This window comes from Cygnus atratus, chromosome 1 (genome assembly GCF_013377495.2).
Source record: "Cygnus atratus isolate AKBS03 ecotype Queensland, Australia chromosome 1, CAtr_DNAZoo_HiC_assembly, whole genome shotgun sequence".
Taxonomy (NCBI): Eukaryota; Metazoa; Chordata; class Aves; order Anseriformes; family Anatidae; genus Cygnus; species Cygnus atratus.
Genome location: NC_066362.1, coordinates 40,381,170 through 40,400,023, shown reverse-complemented (window position 1 = coordinate 40,400,023; position 18,854 = coordinate 40,381,170). Strand labels below are relative to the sequence as shown.

General features: G+C 39.0%; 3 protein-coding genes across 5 annotated transcripts in view; 2 read left to right on the top strand and 1 right to left on the bottom strand.

Moving 5' to 3' along the window:
- Nucleotides 1-7: 7 nt before the first annotated feature.
- Nucleotides 8-9,914, bottom strand: GLIPR1L2 (GLIPR1 like 2). Of its 3 annotated transcripts, none has more exons than XM_035544175.2 (6): nt 8,887-9,106; nt 7,979-8,224; nt 5,413-5,516; nt 2,999-3,084; nt 1,136-1,162; nt 9-1,040 (listed from the first exon to the last, which is right to left on the bottom strand). In XM_035544175.2, exons 1-6 carry the CDS (start codon nt 8,908-8,910, stop codon nt 886-888), a joined length of 642 nt encoding a protein of 213 aa, XP_035400068.1. In that variant the 5' UTR covers nt 8,911-9,106; the 3' UTR covers nt 9-885. The 3 variants fall into 3 exon arrangements, with proteins under 3 accessions (XP_035400067.1, XP_035400068.1, XP_035400066.1); XM_035544173.2 differs by lacking the exon at nt 8,887-9,106 and adding an exon at nt 9,741-9,914 and having other exon boundaries at nt 12-1,040; XM_035544174.2 differs by lacking the exons at nt 1,136-1,162; nt 8,887-9,106 and adding an exon at nt 9,741-9,914 and having other exon boundaries at nt 8-1,040.
- On the top strand, nt 9,913-16,685 carry CCDC107 (coiled-coil domain containing 107). Its single transcript, XM_035544172.2, has 6 exons — nt 9,913-10,318; nt 11,099-11,304; nt 12,356-12,422; nt 13,649-13,739; nt 15,298-15,407; nt 16,007-16,685. The coding sequence occupies exons 1-6, from the start codon at nt 9,913-9,915 to the stop codon at nt 16,276-16,278; spliced, it is 1,152 nt and encodes a 383-aa protein (XP_035400065.2). The 3' UTR covers nt 16,279-16,685.
- A 1,035-nt stretch (nt 16,686-17,720) lies between these two features.
- CAPS2 (calcyphosine 2) overlaps nt 17,721-18,854 on the top strand; it is a 33,284-nt gene continuing 32,150 nt past the window's right edge. Inside the window, 2 exon segments of the mRNA XM_035544268.2 lie at nt 17,721-17,948; nt 18,407-18,516. Of these exon segments, the coding sequence (XP_035400161.1) occupies nt 18,436-18,516 (81 nt within the window). The 5' untranslated portion in view covers nt 17,721-17,948; nt 18,407-18,435.

The window sequence follows — 18,854 nt, the reverse complement described above, 5'->3', positions numbered from 1 at the left end:
ATTAGATAAAACTGATACAATTAAGAAAATCTATTTTATTAAACTGGTAACAAAAACAGCTTCGGATCCTTGTGTAAATATAATTCGCTTTTAAGAGAAAGTGAAATTAAAGCATATGAATTAAAGACTTGCTCTCTTGGATACAGAAGAATAAAATCTGTGTTGTATAAAAGGACTTAAGCAGGTTTCCAAAAAAAAACCAGAAAATTTATTATTAAAACTTTAGAACATTTACAGAACAGGAAATACCTTATGCATAAGTAACAGTACAGGGTAAAACAAAGAAAATAAAAAATTTACAAATGAAACACAAGGTTTGGCATTTTATTTTGAAGGAGGAACGATAAATACATTACTGAATAAAAACCAAATTGTACTAACTTGTCAAACATCAAGACTTCTAAAGAACTGTTTCTACAGAACCTTCTCACTATATATTTTAGTCAGAACATTCTGTCACTCTAGGAAATAGGACTGAGTACATAATACGATGTACTTCCTCTCAGCATCTAAATTCAGCAATTTTCACTTCAAATATTGGCTTAGGATGAATTGTAAGTTATTTAACTGATAAGTAATTTTCTCCTTGAATACCGGGAATATAGTATGTAAATTTGGTAATTAAATGCAGTTGAATATGTAAATTTGGTAATTAAAAACAATGCCTTGGATCTTATCAGATGCCGTCTTTAGCTTAATATTTTCCCAGCATGGGTCTTACCTACAAGTATGTTCAGTTTTATAGCATGTTATCTTTTTATAAACAGCATAAAGTAGTAACAAAATTACTTGAAAAGAAAGCTGTCTTTAAAGTTATGGCAATAAGACTTTTTGCTTAATTCATTAGAGATTATCTTCAGAACGTAGTATGTATTTCAAATACAGTTATGTAGACATATTCATGTTTGTAAAGTGCTTTTTGATAAAATAAACAATTAAAACAACAAGAAACATCAACAATGCTCTCGAAACTATAAGTGTGATACAAGCCTCATCACATATAATTCTGAACTCCCAAGGGGGATGCCATCTTGAGTAATCTATAAATGAACATATAAATATAAGTTTTGTTGGGAATACATACATTTATAGTAAATAAGGAATATATACAACAGTGTGAAATTGTAATACGTACAGATAATTTTATCACGTTCTGCATTTTCTGGAAAAAGGAGAAAAAAAAAGAAACAGTTGTACCAGACAGCCAGTATTTCTCTCTCCTTAAATCTTTACTAGTTAGTTGAAACTAACCAATCAGATTTACAATAAAGAGAATTTGACAAACCTGAGAATTTGCACCAATAAACCTTAAAAATAAAAAAAGCCAAAATGTTTTGATAAAACCTAAACAGCAATACTTTAAAATACTCCATAAAGATATTATTGCTTGTAATAACAACATTGATAGGAAAAAGCCCCATATAAAAATGAAAATAAAGCCCCATACAGTCCCTTTATTTTCAGTTTGAGCCCCCCTCACCTTTGTGCTTCTTAAAATAATGTATCTATCATTTTAATTTCCACAATATATACATGAGTTAGTACATACTACCAAATACAATTTTATGACTGAGAATAGGAGACAGACTGTTTCCTAAGTGGGGCCTAATCCTAATGAAGTATAACCTGATAGTCCATCTACCTGTTCTTCAGATGTGTCTCCAACCTAAAAATTAAGACCTGCAGGATTGCTGAATGCTTTTAAAGCTATACTAACATATACTAAGCAAAGATAGTAACTACCTGTTAAACTACAAGCCTTCCTCCCAGTTACTGAATGAAACTTAAAAAATGTATGTCCTAACTCTAGCCACATGAACTCCCAGCTTGTGACTTCCCAGTAAGTGGAAGCTATAGGTCTGGAACCTTCTGAAGAGAGACACACTACTGTCTGTTACTGTTTCACTCTATTAAAACTTGATGCATATTTAGCAATTCATGACACTAACTTGTTTTCTCATCAATAAAGAGTTAACAGAATTACCCAGTTTAAGGAATAAATACAATTCGTTGCCATGGGGGAAATATTTCATAGCTGAAGAATTAACTAAGTTATGTGCTTACTTCTCACACATATGTAACTATGTGAGAAAGACAACATGCTTTTGAGAAAAAAAAATTACAACTCTGGCATGAATTACAGAAGCAGAACAACTTTCCTGCTGTTACTGTGACCATTTACAGAGTGGTCAGCTATACTCATTACTCATATATAGCATATATACTCATATATCATAGAATCACAGAATCGTTAAGGTTGGAAAAGACCTCCAAGATCATCTGGTCCAACCCTCCCCCTGCCACCACTGTCACCCACTAAACCATGTCCCTAAGCACCACGTCCAACCTTTCCTTAAACACCCCCAGGGATGGTAACTCCACCACCTCCCTGGGTGACCCGTTCCAATGCCTGACTGCTCTTTCTGAGAAGAAATGTCTCCTAACTTCCAACCTAAACCTCCCCTGGTGCAACTTGAGGCCATTCCCTCCCATGTATAGCATCAGCTATACTCATTCTCAAATGTAATTTGGGTATGGCTGCACAAAACGGTCACAACAGATTCAGCAACTGCAACCTCCATATTTTAGTTTTAATACAACTGATTAGTAGCTTTGCAGTCTCTGAAACCTATTAGACTATTCAAGAGTATCTGCTAAATACTACTTGAAAAAGTATGTAGATGCTGATTTCTTTGGTATGACTAATGAAGTCAGCAAAGTATCACAGTGCAAAGTAATACACTTAACTGCAATCATGAGTTATACCTGTCTATAATCAAATGGACACTTCATCATTATCACTGAGACCCAAATTCAGTAACATGAACAATGTATTTGTTCCCTGAATATAAATGGCCCTAGGAATTGTTTACAATTACCTGCAAATTGGACCTGCCAGAGTACCAGCAAGGAGCAAACCACAGTTTGCAAGTCTTTATCAAGTAAGTGGTTCTATTTTTTCCTTTACATATTATGTTTTACATTTGCTTTTACTTACTACACAATTTATATCCACAGGTGTCCCCTTTTGAACATTGGCTGCATGGTACTCCTTCTTTATATGGTCTTCTTGGAAAAATACCACTATAAAGGAAAAATAAAAGTTTCTATGAGACAGGTTGCCTCATATATTTTTAAGTATATCATGTGGTGAAGTAAATACACTGAGAACACGAGTTGCTCACAATTCATTAAAAACCTTGGAATAACTTTGAAATCTTTCTTTTCATTCTCATTATTCTGTCCATGTGGAAGAAAAGAGTCTTAAAAAGATATTATTTTTCTTTCAGACTTTTTATTGAAGTTTTACTCTGGCAGATAAATGACTTTAAAACAGAATGTTCTGAACAGAGCTTGGTTTCAACCAAGGTAAAATGAGAAGGGTTTCAGAGTGGAAAATTTTAAAGCTGACACATTCCCAAATAGCTTATAACAAATTATTTAACATCCCCCCTCAAAAAAAAATATATATTTTTTGGGCTGTTGAATTATAACCGTTAGAAACAAAACCTTCATTCAGCAAAACGCATGTGAATGTCTAAGAGTAAGTATTCAGTCTTAGTGAAAATAGTGGGATCCTTACATGCTTAAGCACTTCATCTAAGTGGAACCTGAAAGTTTAAGCACAAAGATTAGCCTGCAGTACTTACTGATGACACATTCTCATAAAAGGTACTTACACATTTATCTGGGAAAACTGGCAAGACAGATATCATCATTGTGGATGCCCATACTATACTACCAGGGAAGAGAAGCACAGTATCCCATTTATGCTGTATGGTCTGTTCAAAAAGGTGAAGCAATGCTATGCTTATAGCCTAGTCCTGGGAACAAACGGACAGACTGAGATCCCTTACAGGACTGTGGTCTATTGCAATCAGTTTTGTCACCCTCTTCACCTTGACACGACAAGTAATTTTCATCAAAGGAGATCGCCTGCCCCAAGGTTCATGTGTACCCTGTATCATCTATGTTTATATACAGGAGCTAATCTATATACAAGACCTACTGAAGTAAGAGTTGGTATAACGTTGCTGAAGAAGGTGGAGGGAAGAAACTGTTCTCTGGGAAGGTAACTGAGCACTGAGGGTGGTGAGGCATGGAAACAGGTTGCCCAGAGGAGCTGTGGATGCCCCATCCCTGGAGGTGTTCAAGGCCAGGTTGGATGAGGCCCTGGGCAACCTCATCTAGTGGGAGGCATAGGCCCATAGCAAGGGGTTGGAACTGGGTGGTCTTTAAGGGCCCTTCCAGCTTAAACCATTGGATGATTCTATGATTTTAGACAGCTACTCAGCTCAGCTATCGGTTGTCAAGAATCCACAGAATAGCATAGGTTATAACATGACAAGTTGTTACAGGTTAGAAAAGACTCAACTGACAAGGCTTTACAGACTGCTGTTGATATCAGTTAGTCATTATTCTGAATCAGCAACTGGAAACATTTTTGGTTAAGATTTTAAGAAGAAAACAATAACAAAACTCCATAAATCAGCAAGTTTCAAAATAACAATTCAATTACAAGTACAGATAGAGGTACAGGAAGAGATAAGAGCAAAGCTTAATGAAATGTTTAGTTCAGACTAATTGAACTCTGGCATAGTGGCCCAAGTTTGCTAGAGGAAAAAGTTATTGTCTACAATCTACAAACTTTTTTTTAAATGAAAAACAGACTGCATATGTGCATGCTCAATTATAAAATGTGCATTATCATGAGACTTTTTTTAAACTATCTGCCTCTGTGTTTTCAAGCTCCTACTACTTTAGAAACAGTACTGGCTGGACATATTTTTTTTCAGAGTATTGATTTAACTGTAAAATGAGTTAGTGTTTCAGTTTCAGTTAGCAATTTCTTGAATTGATCTTTCAGCGTTTTCTAATGCCTAAATAATACTTGGTACAATTACAGCTATTAAATGGGAAAGAAATGGTAGTATAATTTTATTTTTCTCATTTACACAAAAAGAAAAAGCAACTGATCTAACAAGTGGGCTGCTATCAAGTCATTTCTGAAGATACAAAAAAAAAAAAAGCTGAAACAGCATAAAAAGCTAAACTGCATAAAAAAAAGAGTACAGAACTGCAAGAGGTAATTCCAGCTCCAATTCCAGTTGCTTGCAGCAACTTTCTCATTTCTTCTGGTTCATATTAAAAAAAAAAAAAATCAATGAAGTGGAGCACAAGCTAGCGTTTGGGATTTGCACAGAATGACTTTATCAGTAAAGTTAACAGATTAGAAAAACCAAGCAAACACATGTTCTAGCGGTCATGGCTCTCTTGATAACTAAATCAGACAACCATCACTCTCTCTGATGGCATTTACAAGGATAGCAGTAAATGAAAATCCCAATTTACTTTCAGTGAACTTTTATTGCAATTACTTTCACTTTCTCAATATTTAAAACAGCAACTCACCTTGGTCCATAGTTGCAAACAAAATTTGCTGCATTTCTTATTCCTGCAACTTCCTTACAAAAAACAACAGCACAGCCTAGTTTGTATGAATTGTCCCAAACAACCTAAAAAAAGTTTAAAAATAAATTAAAAACTACACTCGATGCTAACCTAGTCAAATATCTAGGAAATACCAAGTTGTTTTAAGAGACCATACATATTACCCTCATTTTGCAACATCTGATCTGTTTTCTCATAAAAAAAAATGCTGGTAGGAAAGCATTTTAAGATGAACTTTAAAATTTTCACACCTCAAGATTACGTGATCTATGCTGCAAGTTTCCAGAATCTTCTGCAGAACGATCTCAGTAAGCATCACTGACTTCACGGTCCCTGTGTTCCAAAGAAATTAGAGGCAACTACCTGACAGCTCCTTTACATAGGAGCTTTAAGCACTCATAACTTGGGACTGCAAGAAGGGCTTCTCATGTGTGCTAGAAATGGTCTACAAGTAAAGGGTAACTACAAGTCTGAAAGCTTTAGCACTGCACAATTCAGACTAAACAGTGTTATCTGCCCAACTTAAGTGAAGATGGTTTACTATCGCTTCCAATTTGAGCATCCTCTGCCTTTTCTTGGGAGATTCTTCCTGTACCTCCTGCATATGACTAATCAAACCGTACTGAATTCAGTTAAGAACTTTTAACTATATACCTAGAACATCTGGATGATCTTTGTTTTCACTTCTGGAAAGCAAAGACGAAATGGTTTACTCTCACTTTCTCCCCAGCACATAAGAGTACAGGTCTCAGACTGACAAAATGAACATCCCCTGAAGTTCCATCTTGTCAATGTTAACGGCTAGAAGTGGTTATGTTAAGACGACCTAATCTTCCTTAGAAAAGGACTTCAGTGTTTAATGTGGTACTACCTGAGTCCCAGATCACGGACTGAGCGTTCCAGGGCCCTTCGTGTAACAGTCTCATTTTTGCACTGCTGCTTTTGAGATTTTTTTCCGCTGCTTTGAGATTCCTGGATCATGGTTCTCTCAGCAGGTCTACAAAGCCTATCCATTTATGATTTGTAAATTGTACCCGTTTTCAATTTTTTGTCTGAACCTTCCAAGACCATGGTGGCCCCTGGATCATGCAGGGTCTTTGCTCATTGACTTTTAAGAAATGCATACTTTTACATATTTGTTGGTGTTTTACCCATGTAATTTGCTTTTTTTTTTTTTTTTCCAGTGATTAGTTTCCTTCATATTCCTGCCTGAAAGGCATGACCATTTTGTTTGTACTTAACCATGTAGAACAAGCAAGAAGCAATCAATCTGAACTGGGGGAAAGAAAGCTTAGAATCCAGTATCAGTCCAAGAAAAATGTGCAAAAACCTCCAAAATTCTCTGTAGGAAAAGATCAAACAACAAATTTTCAAATGGTAGGATCTACCTTCTTATGTCACTTTTTCTAATTTATTGTGCCAGAGAAACAATGAAAAATACTTTCATGAAATATCATCTAGTTGTAATCTTCTAGAGATTTACTGCCCAATAAAAAGCAAAATGCAAGTTCTCTAGCCACGCTTTAGAAGATGTAGAAGAATGTAGAAGGCAGAACAAAACATTTCAACTCTCATATTACAACTCCCTACAACTTCCTGAGGAGGGAGGGAAGTGCCAGTCTCTTCTCCCTTGTAACTGATGGCAGAGCACGTGGGAATGGCACAAAGCTGCACCAGGGGAGGTTCAGACTGGACAAGGAAAAACTTCTTTACTGTGAGGGTGATCCAACACTGGAACAGGCTTCCCAGTAAGGTGGTTGATGCCCCATGCCTGTTGATGTTCCAGAGGCATTTGGAATAATGCTTTCAATAATGTTTTCACTTTTGGTTAGCCCTGAAGAGGTCATGCAATTGTACTAAATGATCTTTGAAGGACTCTTCTAACTGAACTATTCTATTCTATTCTATTCTATGTTTGGTCATAACTTATACTAGTTTGTTTTTAAATGCTTGTTTTTTAAATACAGCAATAAATAAATCCATTTAAAATATTAAGTGTTCAAAGAAAAGCATTATTTTCTTAACAGAATTAAGTTTCTTGGAATTACCACTGACAGAAATGTATTGCAAATTGCCTCTTTTGTTGCGGATGCTCTTTTTTTTTGTCTTCCTTTCTTACTAGATGTGTAAAGGATACAATTTTCTCCTGTTAACTTTTCTGTTACAGAATTCCCAAAGGCATTCTGCAATTACTCTGTTTACTTCTAACAGCAACTCCAAATTTACAGAATTCAGAAGTGTGCGTTCATGTAGTACTGATACAATTAAATGAGTAGTGAGGCTTTCAGTGATGACAATCCTACAGGAAAGAATTATAGATTATTATTACAGGATTTTATATAAAAGAAAGTGGACCAGTGTAGGGGTAACTTGCACTATTGCCACTGCTTGAGATTGGCAAAGAAGACAGTAAGCTGCCAGTCACTACAAACCCCATACACAATTCTGTATTAGTTACAGTCTCTGATTTATCTGGTAGGTACTATACAAGAACTGTTCACAGCATTTTACTTAAAATGATTCTTACCTGAGCGTAATGACTGCAAGACCTAGCACATGTGTGCACTGAGAAATTGTAGAATCTGTTCTCGTTATACCATGTTCTAATGGCAGTCTGAACATCAAATATTTGATAACTTCCAATCCAAATATTCTCTCCAACAGATGCAAAAGTAGGATGACATTGATATCTCTCACTTAAATATGTGTTATGTTTAAAAAGGCATTTATTTGCCCACGCCCTGGCCGTCCTTGCCAAAGCTGCATCCCAGGTCTGCAAAACATTAAAGTAGAAATAGTTGTGCAATGTCAAGTTACAGGAGAATCTCAAACAGTCAGATAAAACCAGTCAGGTGATAAAGTAGGCACATACAGATCATGATATACCAATGACAGACATTATATATTGGAGTTACATAAACAATGCTTTTGCTTGATTAAGGCATATACCCATGTTTTGTTTTGATGTTTCCTACGGCAGCACAGAAATAGGAATGTATTTCATTAGGATTTTCTTCCCTTCACTGTTGAAAATTAACTTTGTACAAGCACTTGCTAGCACCAAAAAAGATGTTTGGAATGCACTTTTATCTTCAGGTAAGAAATTAGTCATTAAGCATGAAACTTTTGGGGTATTTTTTCTTATTGAACAGATCATTAAGGATTTCCATTATTTACATAAAAGTTAATTCAAAGTAAAAAACGGACACCTCCCCTAGATTCAGATGTAAAAATATTTGATATATTTTTAAGAGATCCTTTAGCAACAAATACTTACTTATCCTACAGTAATGTTTTACATACACATAAGAGCATTTTACAAAGTTAGTGTGATAAAATAAATGTTTGTTTGGTCAATAATTCTTTCTGCTAGTTATTATTTCTTTGCAGTCTATCACCAGTCTATAATGTAACTTCTGATTATTTAACAAATACCTTTTTTATTTGTGTTCCACTCATGACTGTTTTTCAGCAGGTTTCCTCTATCCTTAAAGTACCTAGTTTTATGTCTTATATACAAGATCTTGGGTTTCAATGCCTAGGCTGGGCTTTGCACATACGTTTTGGTTCACTCTTCATCTCCACTTGGTTGCCAATACAGTTTTCTCCCTAAGGCCTGTTGCTTTTTCTAACAATGTTTCTAAATCCTTCTTTCTTTTTTTTTTCATCATTTTTTTCTGGTATTTCTTTTTTCTTTTTTTTCCCCATCATATTTTTCTGGTTTTCCTATTCCTGAACACTAAGCACAGGCGCAGTGTCTTTAACAATCCTCTTAACCTCCACGGTTATATCCTCCCTACCTGCCATTCTGGCTTCACACCCATGCCTGCAAAGATATTATTTGCCATCAGCATCTGATCCCAAGCCTTCCTCAGAACAGTAACCCTTCAGCTGTCACAGTTTACCACATTTACCTCTTCTTGCTGCATAGAACTACCCTAAACACCAAACGCTCCCATTGTCAGCATCTTCAGTTTTGTTTAACCCTGCCCCAGCGTAGTTTGGTTCAGTAGGAGAGGCAGAGGTTCTCCCTCGCCACCAGGAACCTCCTCCAGCGGGTACTCCAGTTGGAGCTCTTGCTTTGGGCAGACAGCAGAGCCGTCTGCTTCTTCCTAATGAGAAACTCTTTGGGGGTAACGCCAACCTCGTCACTTCGGCTGTTCTCACCACGACCTCACGCTTGATGCCCATCCGGTTCCCACCCCAACCCAGGTTCCTAAAAATCCTTCTCTTCAACGAAACGAGGCGGCGGTTGAGCGCCAGCCTCGCCTCCCCGGGCCCTTCCCTACCATGTGCCGCATGTTGCTGGCGGCGGGCAGGACCCTGCGGCGGTATTCGTTGTGGGCCTGCACGCAGTCCCTGACGAAAGCCTTGTCGGCGATGCCGGGGAAGACGGGCTGAATCCAGGCCGCCCCCAGCACCGGCCCCAGGGCCAGCACCGCCGCCCACAGCCCCAGCCCCATGGCTCCGCAGCCGCCCCAACGCTCCGCGCCCCGCGAGGCGCCCGAGCCCTCTCCAGAACCTTCGCGGACCCCCCACCCCCAAATCCCTCCGGAGCCGCGCCGAGCCCCGCAACAGTTCCCGCTCCCTGGGGGCGGTGCGGGGGGCCGGCAAGCCGCGCCGAGCCCGCCGGGGGGCGGTGCGGGGCCGGCCGGCGGATCGCAACTCCTCCGGCGTCAGGAAGGCGGCGCGGCCGCGGCCATGGCGCTGTCGGTGGTGCAGCAGGCGGTGGTGTCGGCGGTGCTGGTGCTCTGCGCGCTCCTCGCCGCCCCTAGGATGCTCGGGGGAGGCGGCGGCAGGGCCGGCAGGGCTCCGCGGGGCGCCAGGGCCGGCCCCGGCCCTCACGATCCCCGGGCGCAGCACGGAGGTACCGCGGGCAGCTGCCGGGCCGGCTCCGCCCGGGGGAGCCAGGAGGGAGCCGCCGCGAAATGGCGGGCGGCGTGGGCGTGCTGGGGGGAGCGGCTTGGGACGGCTCTTGGGTCTTAGGGCATCGATTTACTGAATGTAGCTGGCGCTCTGTTACTATAATATATATATACATATGGGGTATATGTATCGCTGCAGCGAGTGGGTAGGTGGCGTGGCGTTGCCGGTGGCTCTGACAGGTTACTGACTGAGTTGGAACTTCAGCCAGGACACCAGGTGGGACGTGTTATCACCGGGTCTTACCAAATTTGTCAAGTAACGTATTGAAAAGGGCCCAGGATCCTTTCTTTAGGAAAGATAGCACTGAATGGGTCAGGCTGCTGTTTGCTGTTGCATAGCGTTTTCTGGCTGAATATTTGATTTGCAGAAGTACAGCCTGTGAGGGTAGGTACATAACACTGAATTTATTGCTCAGACAACCAAAGCAACAACACAGCATGTGTATTTCAACTATTTATTTATTTATTTATTTAAAACTTGTATCTTAAAGGAAGATAGAAACTTAATCTGAGAGTCTTTTCTTCCTAGACTTAACTTTACATTCTGTGTACAAAAGAGTATTGTAGGTAACTTTATTTTGATGTAGGGCTGATCACACCATTTAGAAGAGTGAAGAACAAAGGTCATCACAAGAGGGGGGAAAAAAACTCAGTTGTGGAACTAATTCCACCTTTGATTTCACTTTTTATTTTGTCTTCTTTCTCTCAATTAAATTTTTAAGGTAGTCCTCAGGCAGTTCATCAAGTTCACCTGAATCCAGGAAATTCTGAGGGTCATACTTACCAGAGTATTCAGCAGATGAGAAATGCAATGGAAAAAGAGATAAAGAGTGAGAGGACAAGAGGAAATGGCAGAGACTTAGCATTCACCCTCATGCCGTTGTATGCTCTTGGAGTGGGAGTGTTTGCAGCATACAAATTCCTAAAGGTAAGCCTTAAAGCATTCAGTTATTGAAATTTAGAAAGAAATGTAATCCTTGCTCCCCGCCCCTCCCCCCCAATTCTGCTCCCATGTATATGGCTGTCTGAATGACATTTTGTGCTTGGTTTGAATTTGAACATAAACCCCTTACTTAAAATTGTAGCATACATGATTCTTCCTGATGAACAAGGCTTCTGACTTATGTATTTTCAGACACTTAATGAGAATCTTATGCTTCTCCCCCAGTCTCAAATAAGAATCTAAGAATACAAACAGTGCTGTTACCTGAGGCTGTAACTGAAGTCTCATTAGTGTTTCATTTCTTTTTCATACTTGAGAATGACCTCAAGTATGGGAAGGAGGTGATTCCTGTAGAATAATAGCCTTAGGTTAGCAATTGGATAGAATAATGAGCAGCCAAGACACACACACACACCCTGCCAGCCCCTCTTTTAAGGGAGGAAAGGGGGGAATAAATAAAAGTCAAGCTTAAACATGAAAAGCAGGAGAGAGAGTATCTTCATGTCCATAGTCGGTTTCATATCATCTCCTGTGTGAGAAGAATACAACTGCTTAGCAAGGTGAAGATAAAGGTTGAACAGTTTGGTTCTAATAATCATTGTAATTAGGCTGTATGTAAAATTTAACATCATTAAAAATTGTACTTTGTATATTACAACTCTATACACTTGTGCTTGTGGAACAGAAAAGTAAGTATTTTTATAATAGCGGCTTTATTAGTTTAAGAAAAGGGGCTTTATCTCCGAATTAATGGTAGGAGATTGGATCCAGTAATGTAGAAGGTTCCTTCAGTTCATTTTTGTAAACTGGAGATGAAGAAGCAACCAGTTCCTTTATAACTTTTGTCTGTTATATTTTTGTTGCTTGAAATCAGAAGTGTTACTTTAATATTGCAAGAAGGCATAACAGAAATAGTTTCATTAATTGAGTGCAAATGTTTATGGTTGCTACTTACTGTCACTGAATTTGTAAATGTATTTTTATTCTTAATATAAGAGTAGTTAACGTAGCCTTTACACAATTTTATTTATCGAAGATGAAGGCACATGAAGAAAATCTCTCTAAGAAGGAAAAAAGCACAGAAGACAAAGCAAAAGAAACTGGTAAGATACCGTTTAGTATGGAAACGTTCACCAGATCTATATTTCCTACTGAAACAAAGCTACATATTTCAATTAATGTGGTCTAGCTCAACAGGAACAGTCTTTACACTTAAGTGCTATTAAAAACCTAAAAAAAACCCACTTTGTTGTTCTGTATATTTCAAACGCTCATTAGGTTTGTTTGAAAGCTCCAGATGGTAGTATTCTTTAAAACAGATACACTAATACGTACGGTTCTCTACCTTGTAATATGTGATGTTTTTGTCACTTGAGACCTGCTGAATTTTTCTTCAATAGAATAGGTTGTTTAAATAGGATATAATACTCTATAAAATCAATAGGATTTTGAACTAGAATATATTAGAATTGAACTGTATTGATAACAGAACTGTATGGATAATTTGATACAGACTTGTATTGCTAGGCCAAATTAGAGATCTGTCAAAACTGTGAAAGGTTTATAGAGGTGACAAAGTAAGAAAGTAAGTGATGACATCTTACTCTTCATGATACAGAGTGCTCTTGGCTGTCTGATTTAGACTATTTTGGACACGCCAAAAAGTGGGCTTTCCTTTGGAGAAAAAGTTAGGGCACATAGAAGTTATATTATTCTCATACTTTTTTTTGTCCCTTTTATAGACAGTTAATTAAACAATTGTAAGCCTCATTTGGTGTCCCCATATGCCAGATCTCTAATTGGTTTAAACAGTGGTTTGTTACACTCCTTACTTACCACTCCTATGTATTGTGTTTTTCTTTCTTCCAAGTTTAATAGTATTTTAGAAAGAGTTACTCCTCTCAGCTGTAGTGCCTGAAGCATTGAATGTTGTTGCAAGGTATGAGTGAACAAATTCATGACAGGGTATCAAGTGTGAAGGCACTACTGTTGGCTCAGGAAGTCTTGGAACTAAACAATATCAGAGGCTGGGAAGGTGACAGTAACAGTCTCAATTTCTACCAGCGTATCCTGTTAGACACTACTAGAGACATTACTGGATGAGAAGTATTTCAGTCATACATTGTAAAGCTTCTGTTTTTAAAGCTACAACCTCCTTTTCACATTCTAGAGTTTTATAGAGGAAAAAAAGCTTTCTGTGTTTTGAACCTGTCCAGCCACTGATGTAAAGTAATATCCTTTTGGTATTGTAAATAAATTTCCTAACATAGTGTGTTCCCCTTTGTCCCTCCCTCCCTCCCTCCTTTTTTTTTTTTTTTTTTTTGGCTAGAACATCAGCTTTTAGAACTGGAGCAGCACCTAGCACAGACAGAGAAAATGTTAAATTCTTTATTGACTCAGTTGGATCCACTATCAAACTGGTGAGTGATTTGGAAACATTTTAGTTAGTATCATTGTCTGTAAATTGAAATTTTGCAAAATGTTAACAAAAAGTTCAAAAATTTTCTTATAGGTAGAGAACGTTGTTTAGCAACCGTTTTTAATTGCTCACTATGTTTGTAGCCTTTTACAGGTAGTACCTGTTCTGCCGTTTAAGGCATTTTCTAGAGACATCTGTCTTGTTTACCAACATAAATGCAAAAGCTCAGACTTACGATCAAGTTACCGTGGCTTAACAAGTTAACCTTTAATGTGGACCGAAGAGAATAATACCAGCAAAATACTTAGGCTCAACAGTGTTTGGAAAGCCTTGTGAGGATTAGATTTCTGGTGGCAAAATGAATGTCTTCAACATCATTAGAAGATGAAAGTGGTTATCAATGTATAGCTGTTTATTTCTGTTTCTTGAAAGGAACCTGATAAATGAATGCGTGTGTTTTAGGGAACCATAACTAGTCTTTAGTAGTAGTAAACAAGGGAATAAATAATATATATTACCTCCTTGTATTTTTGAAGATGTTCTTTCCTTAAGAAGGTAGGGCCTTATGCATGTACCACAAATAAAAAGTGTCCATGCTGTATGTTCTGTGTAGACTGACAGCTTTCATGAAGCCTAGTTTAAAACATACAGAATTTCGTGATTGTTCCTTAAGTGTTCTTCTGAACTTACTATGTGCTGAGACTATTAAACAGTAAATTCACTGACCAATTTGCTTAAGAAATTTCTAGTAGTCATGGGGAGGAGAGCTGAGAGAGAGCAAACAAAGCCTAAAGTAAGTGAGAAAAGCCTCTGAACCGAATAGCTCTATATTAGGCATTGTTGTCCTAAAAATAGAATCACTTGGGTTGTTGTTTCTTTCTGTAGTCATTACTAAACCTTAGTAGCCATTGGAGCTCCAGCATTTGAATTCAGCAACTAAATTACTCAGCAGGTGTGTGTGATTACAGAATCACGGAATATCCTGAGTTGGAAGGGACCCACAAGGATCTTTGAGCACAACTCCTCGCTCCACACAGGGCTACCTAAAAATCAATACCGTGTGTCTGAGAGCATTGTTCGAATGCTGCTTGAACTCTGGCAGGCTCGGTGCCGTGACCACTTCCTTGGGAAACCTGTCTCAGTGCCCGACAGCCCTCTCAGTAAAAAAAAAAAAACCCTTTTCCTAACATCCAAACTGAACCTCCCCTGACGCAGCTTCATGCCATTCCTTTGGGCCCTATCGCTGGCCGCCAGATCCCTTCCACGAGGCTGCTCTTCAGTCTCTCATCCCCAGGACTGTACATATATACAGGATTGCCCTGTCCCAGGTGCAGATTATGGTACGTTCTCTTTTTAAACTTCACACAGTTGGTAATTGCCCTGCCCTCTAGTCTGTCAAGATCTTTCTACTTCATGGGAGACATTCTCATTGACCTAAAAGTGTTTGCTAAGTTAAGTATGGCATTTATCTACTAAAAGAAATACTGCAATCCTACCCGTTGTTATCAAGCACTCACTTCCAAGGTAATCTTTCAGCTGTTGACATCTCTCTTTTCCAGTGTTAATGCTTTAGCTTGCGAGCAGAAAGATGAAATAATGACACAGATCCAATCAATTAGACGACTGATGAAAGAAAGTGGATTGGATAAATCAGAAAACAAGATGACAGGTACTTGAATTTTCAGTAGTATAGGTACCCAAGTAGTTTATATTTTAAAAGAATAAACAGATCTTTCTGTAATAATGTTCAGCTCCTGCATCTTTGGTTAAATGTGCATGGGATTAATTTATTCCTGAGGTGTACCATTCTTCCTGATTGAAGTATATCTGATATCACGTCTTGATGCATTGTTTTTTGTTTGTTTGTTTTGTAAGAATAAATGCTAAAGTACATTGAACTAGGTCAGCTAGCAGTCACGTTTTGTTAAAACGTTTCTTGAATGTGAGTTCCTGAGCAGTCTGTTAGTATTGGTCTAACTTCAGTCCAGGGATTCCCAAATGGGGACCTTTGGGGATGTGGGCAATACTTGCATGATTGCATTGAACAGTAAATTGTATTTTTGTTTCCTCTGGAGGCTTCCAAAAGGCGAATAGAGTCCAAGAGAAATCTTCAATGTTAAGAATGGTTCATTAGAAATTTGGGGAATTTCTGCATTAGTTGAGTTTCTAAAATGAAAGAGAAAACCAGAAATGAATATGCTGCTTCTAAATTGCCTCTGAAACTTGGAACCTGTCCAGTAATTTAAACCTTTTTTTGTACATTTTAAGATGTCAACCACATTTGTAATGAGAAACTTGAAGATCTCATTCAGTCATTTGCGGAACATCCTCAAGAGAAAGAACTAGATGACAGAGAAGATGACAGTAATGAAGATTTGCATGAGGATGTTGATGATGATTACAAAATAGAAGAGCATGAATTATATGATGAATGTGAAGTACATCGGTTTGAGCCAGATGTGGTAGAAGACCAAGAAATGATGAACAAAAACGTCATAGAATCAGAGATGGGATTGAGGAGACGTAATAGATATGAGTGAAATCTGCATGTAAAAAACTTACAAAAGCTAATGATTTTGTTTTTCCACAATGTTGTATGCACTTTAAACTGTTTCCAATGAAGTTCCATGCACTGCTATATGCTTTAAAAAGAGGGGTGAAAACTGCCTGTACTCCTATCTGTAATGGTTCTGTAAGTGGCATCAATGGCAGCAAAGTTTCACTGAGGATGTTTACGTATTTTTTTCTATTTATTTTTTCCTATGAAAGTATTTCTGTACTCTGTATATAATGCACTGTAATTATACCTGATGCTTCACCAAAATATTGAAATATCTTGTAATTTAGACTGTAAAGAATAGGTGCTTCGTAAATGTTTTATAACTAGTGAGCTTAGTGCCACGAACTGTGACTTGAGTTCATTAAAGAGCATGCACTGTTGAATTCAGCTCTTTGTGGAAAACTTCTGGGGCTGGGGAGGAATGAAAACCGGTATGGGTTAAGTCTTAGAGATGCGTTCATAGACAAGTTTCTTTATTTGGAGAGAAATTTAGCCACGAACACCGTTAAAATAATTCTCATTTGTCTGTCTCCTCAGGAATGATTTATAGTTTTGTATGTCAATTTAAACCTTACTGCATTACACTGGATAACTTCGTTTATTCCCCAACCATCAGTGGTTAAACTTGGCAGCTGCCTAATAATTGCTGATACCTATTAGTACTAGTGTCCCTGATTCATACTTATTTTAACACTGTAGAATCTGGCCTTCTGATTCATTGTAATACACTTTTCTTAAGACAGTATCAATAGATGTATTACTACATATCATTCAAGAACTGTAGGGCTTGGGTGTAAATTTTTTTGCGTTAAGTGGCATTTTTAGGTCAGTGTTTAGAAAAGCCTTTTTTTTTTTTTTTTCTCTTTGCTACAGTCAGTTCTGTCCAGACCTTAGTTATTTTCTATTCATTTTGTGTTCACTTAGCACAGGTGCCTATGAAACTGCCGTCCTTCAACAGCAGGAATTACTGAAGAGGTAGGTTTGCCTGTAGAATGATGTTTTTTTGTTTTGTTTTGTTTTTTAAGTGCATAGCTTTTAAGTAGGATAGTATAATTCCTTAACTTTTTCCATTTTTTTTTCTAAATTCTTAAAGGAAAATAAAGATTTCTTTCTGTGGAGGAAGTACACTTTAGTGAAAGGGACCAACACTTGGTGTTTCACTCACTGAAACTGAAGGAATAGTTCATTTTTGTGTAGAACCGCAGCATGTCTTTGCTTCTGAAAACAGACCGGAGGTTTGAAATTAATAGCCTCCAGAAATACATCTCTACCGTAGTCAGTGTATTACTAGTTTTGCAATAACCGACAGCTTTTGCCTAACTTCGGAAGCACCCCTGGAAGCCAGGCGCGGACAACCGCGGGCGGCCCGGCACCGAGCTCCGCCGCCGGCCGGGGCCGGGAACGGGGCGCAGGCGCGGGGCGGGCCGGGCCGCTCCCTGCCCGCAGCGGGAACCCCCGGCACGGAGCCGGGAGCGCCGCCGCCCCCCGCCCGGGCGGGTGCGGGAGGTGGGCCGGAGGAGGCAGGCTGCGAGAGGCGAGGGGCCGTGCGCCCGGCCGGCCTGCCCCTCGGCTCCGCTTCCTGCCTGGTAACGGGTGCTGGGGAGTTGAAAGCCCCGCAGTGGGTAGCAACGGGGCCGGCCTTTGTTAATGGTGATTTAAAAACGACAGGCTTTGGGTTCATAACCGGCTGGGGGGAAGGAAAAACCAGCCCTGTTGGGGAGAGCACCGGGAAAAAATGTCGGCGTGGGGCGGCTGGGTGCCAGCGGGGCCTGCCTGCAGGCACCTGGGCCAGGGCGGTAACACGGCCTCACCTTCCCGAGGGGTAACAAACACTAATGCTGCAACGGGAGTGCCAAAAGAAGCATGTGGGAAAGGCGGGTAAGGCTTGAGACAGAGAGGTAAATTGGAAAAAGAATCTGGTAAAGCATTAGTAAGGAAAAACTGAACTTAAGAAGTGGAAAAAGGGAACCTGGCAACGTTTGGGAGGTTGCTGATGAAAATACCCAAATTATCAGTGAAGGAAGCATTCTTTCTAAAACAATTTCTTGTTTGCAGAAGTACTCCCACAGAAAGTGTGTGGATTTCTAATACTCTGTTCTGTTTTCTAGTTTATTCTGAAGGCTGCTATTGAATTTGCATGGATTTGAAAGTGGAAGGAGTTGCTGCATCCCCTCGAAGGCAGACTGAGCTGTCATCGAGGGGGAAAAAACGTAGTCAAGTATGTTAATGGAAGGCTTGTGGTTGTTTTCCATCCCTACTTTGAATCTTTTACAAAACTTTAATCATAGTTAAAGTCGTGTGCTTCTAGTTCAAAGCTTTTTAAGACATGCTGTAGAGAAGGAAACTTTTAAAGAAATTACTTTTGTCAGAAAGCGATAGTTTAGTATGACAGCTCAGTATGTCAGTTTCTCAAATAAAGGAAAGGATTGCAAAAAGAAACACACGTCCTAAAATAACTAATCATCTGCATACATAGGTAGGATGCAGGGAACTCAAGAACAAACTAGGGTTTTCAATAGAGACACTTTGTGCTTTTTCAGATTCCTGCTGAAACTA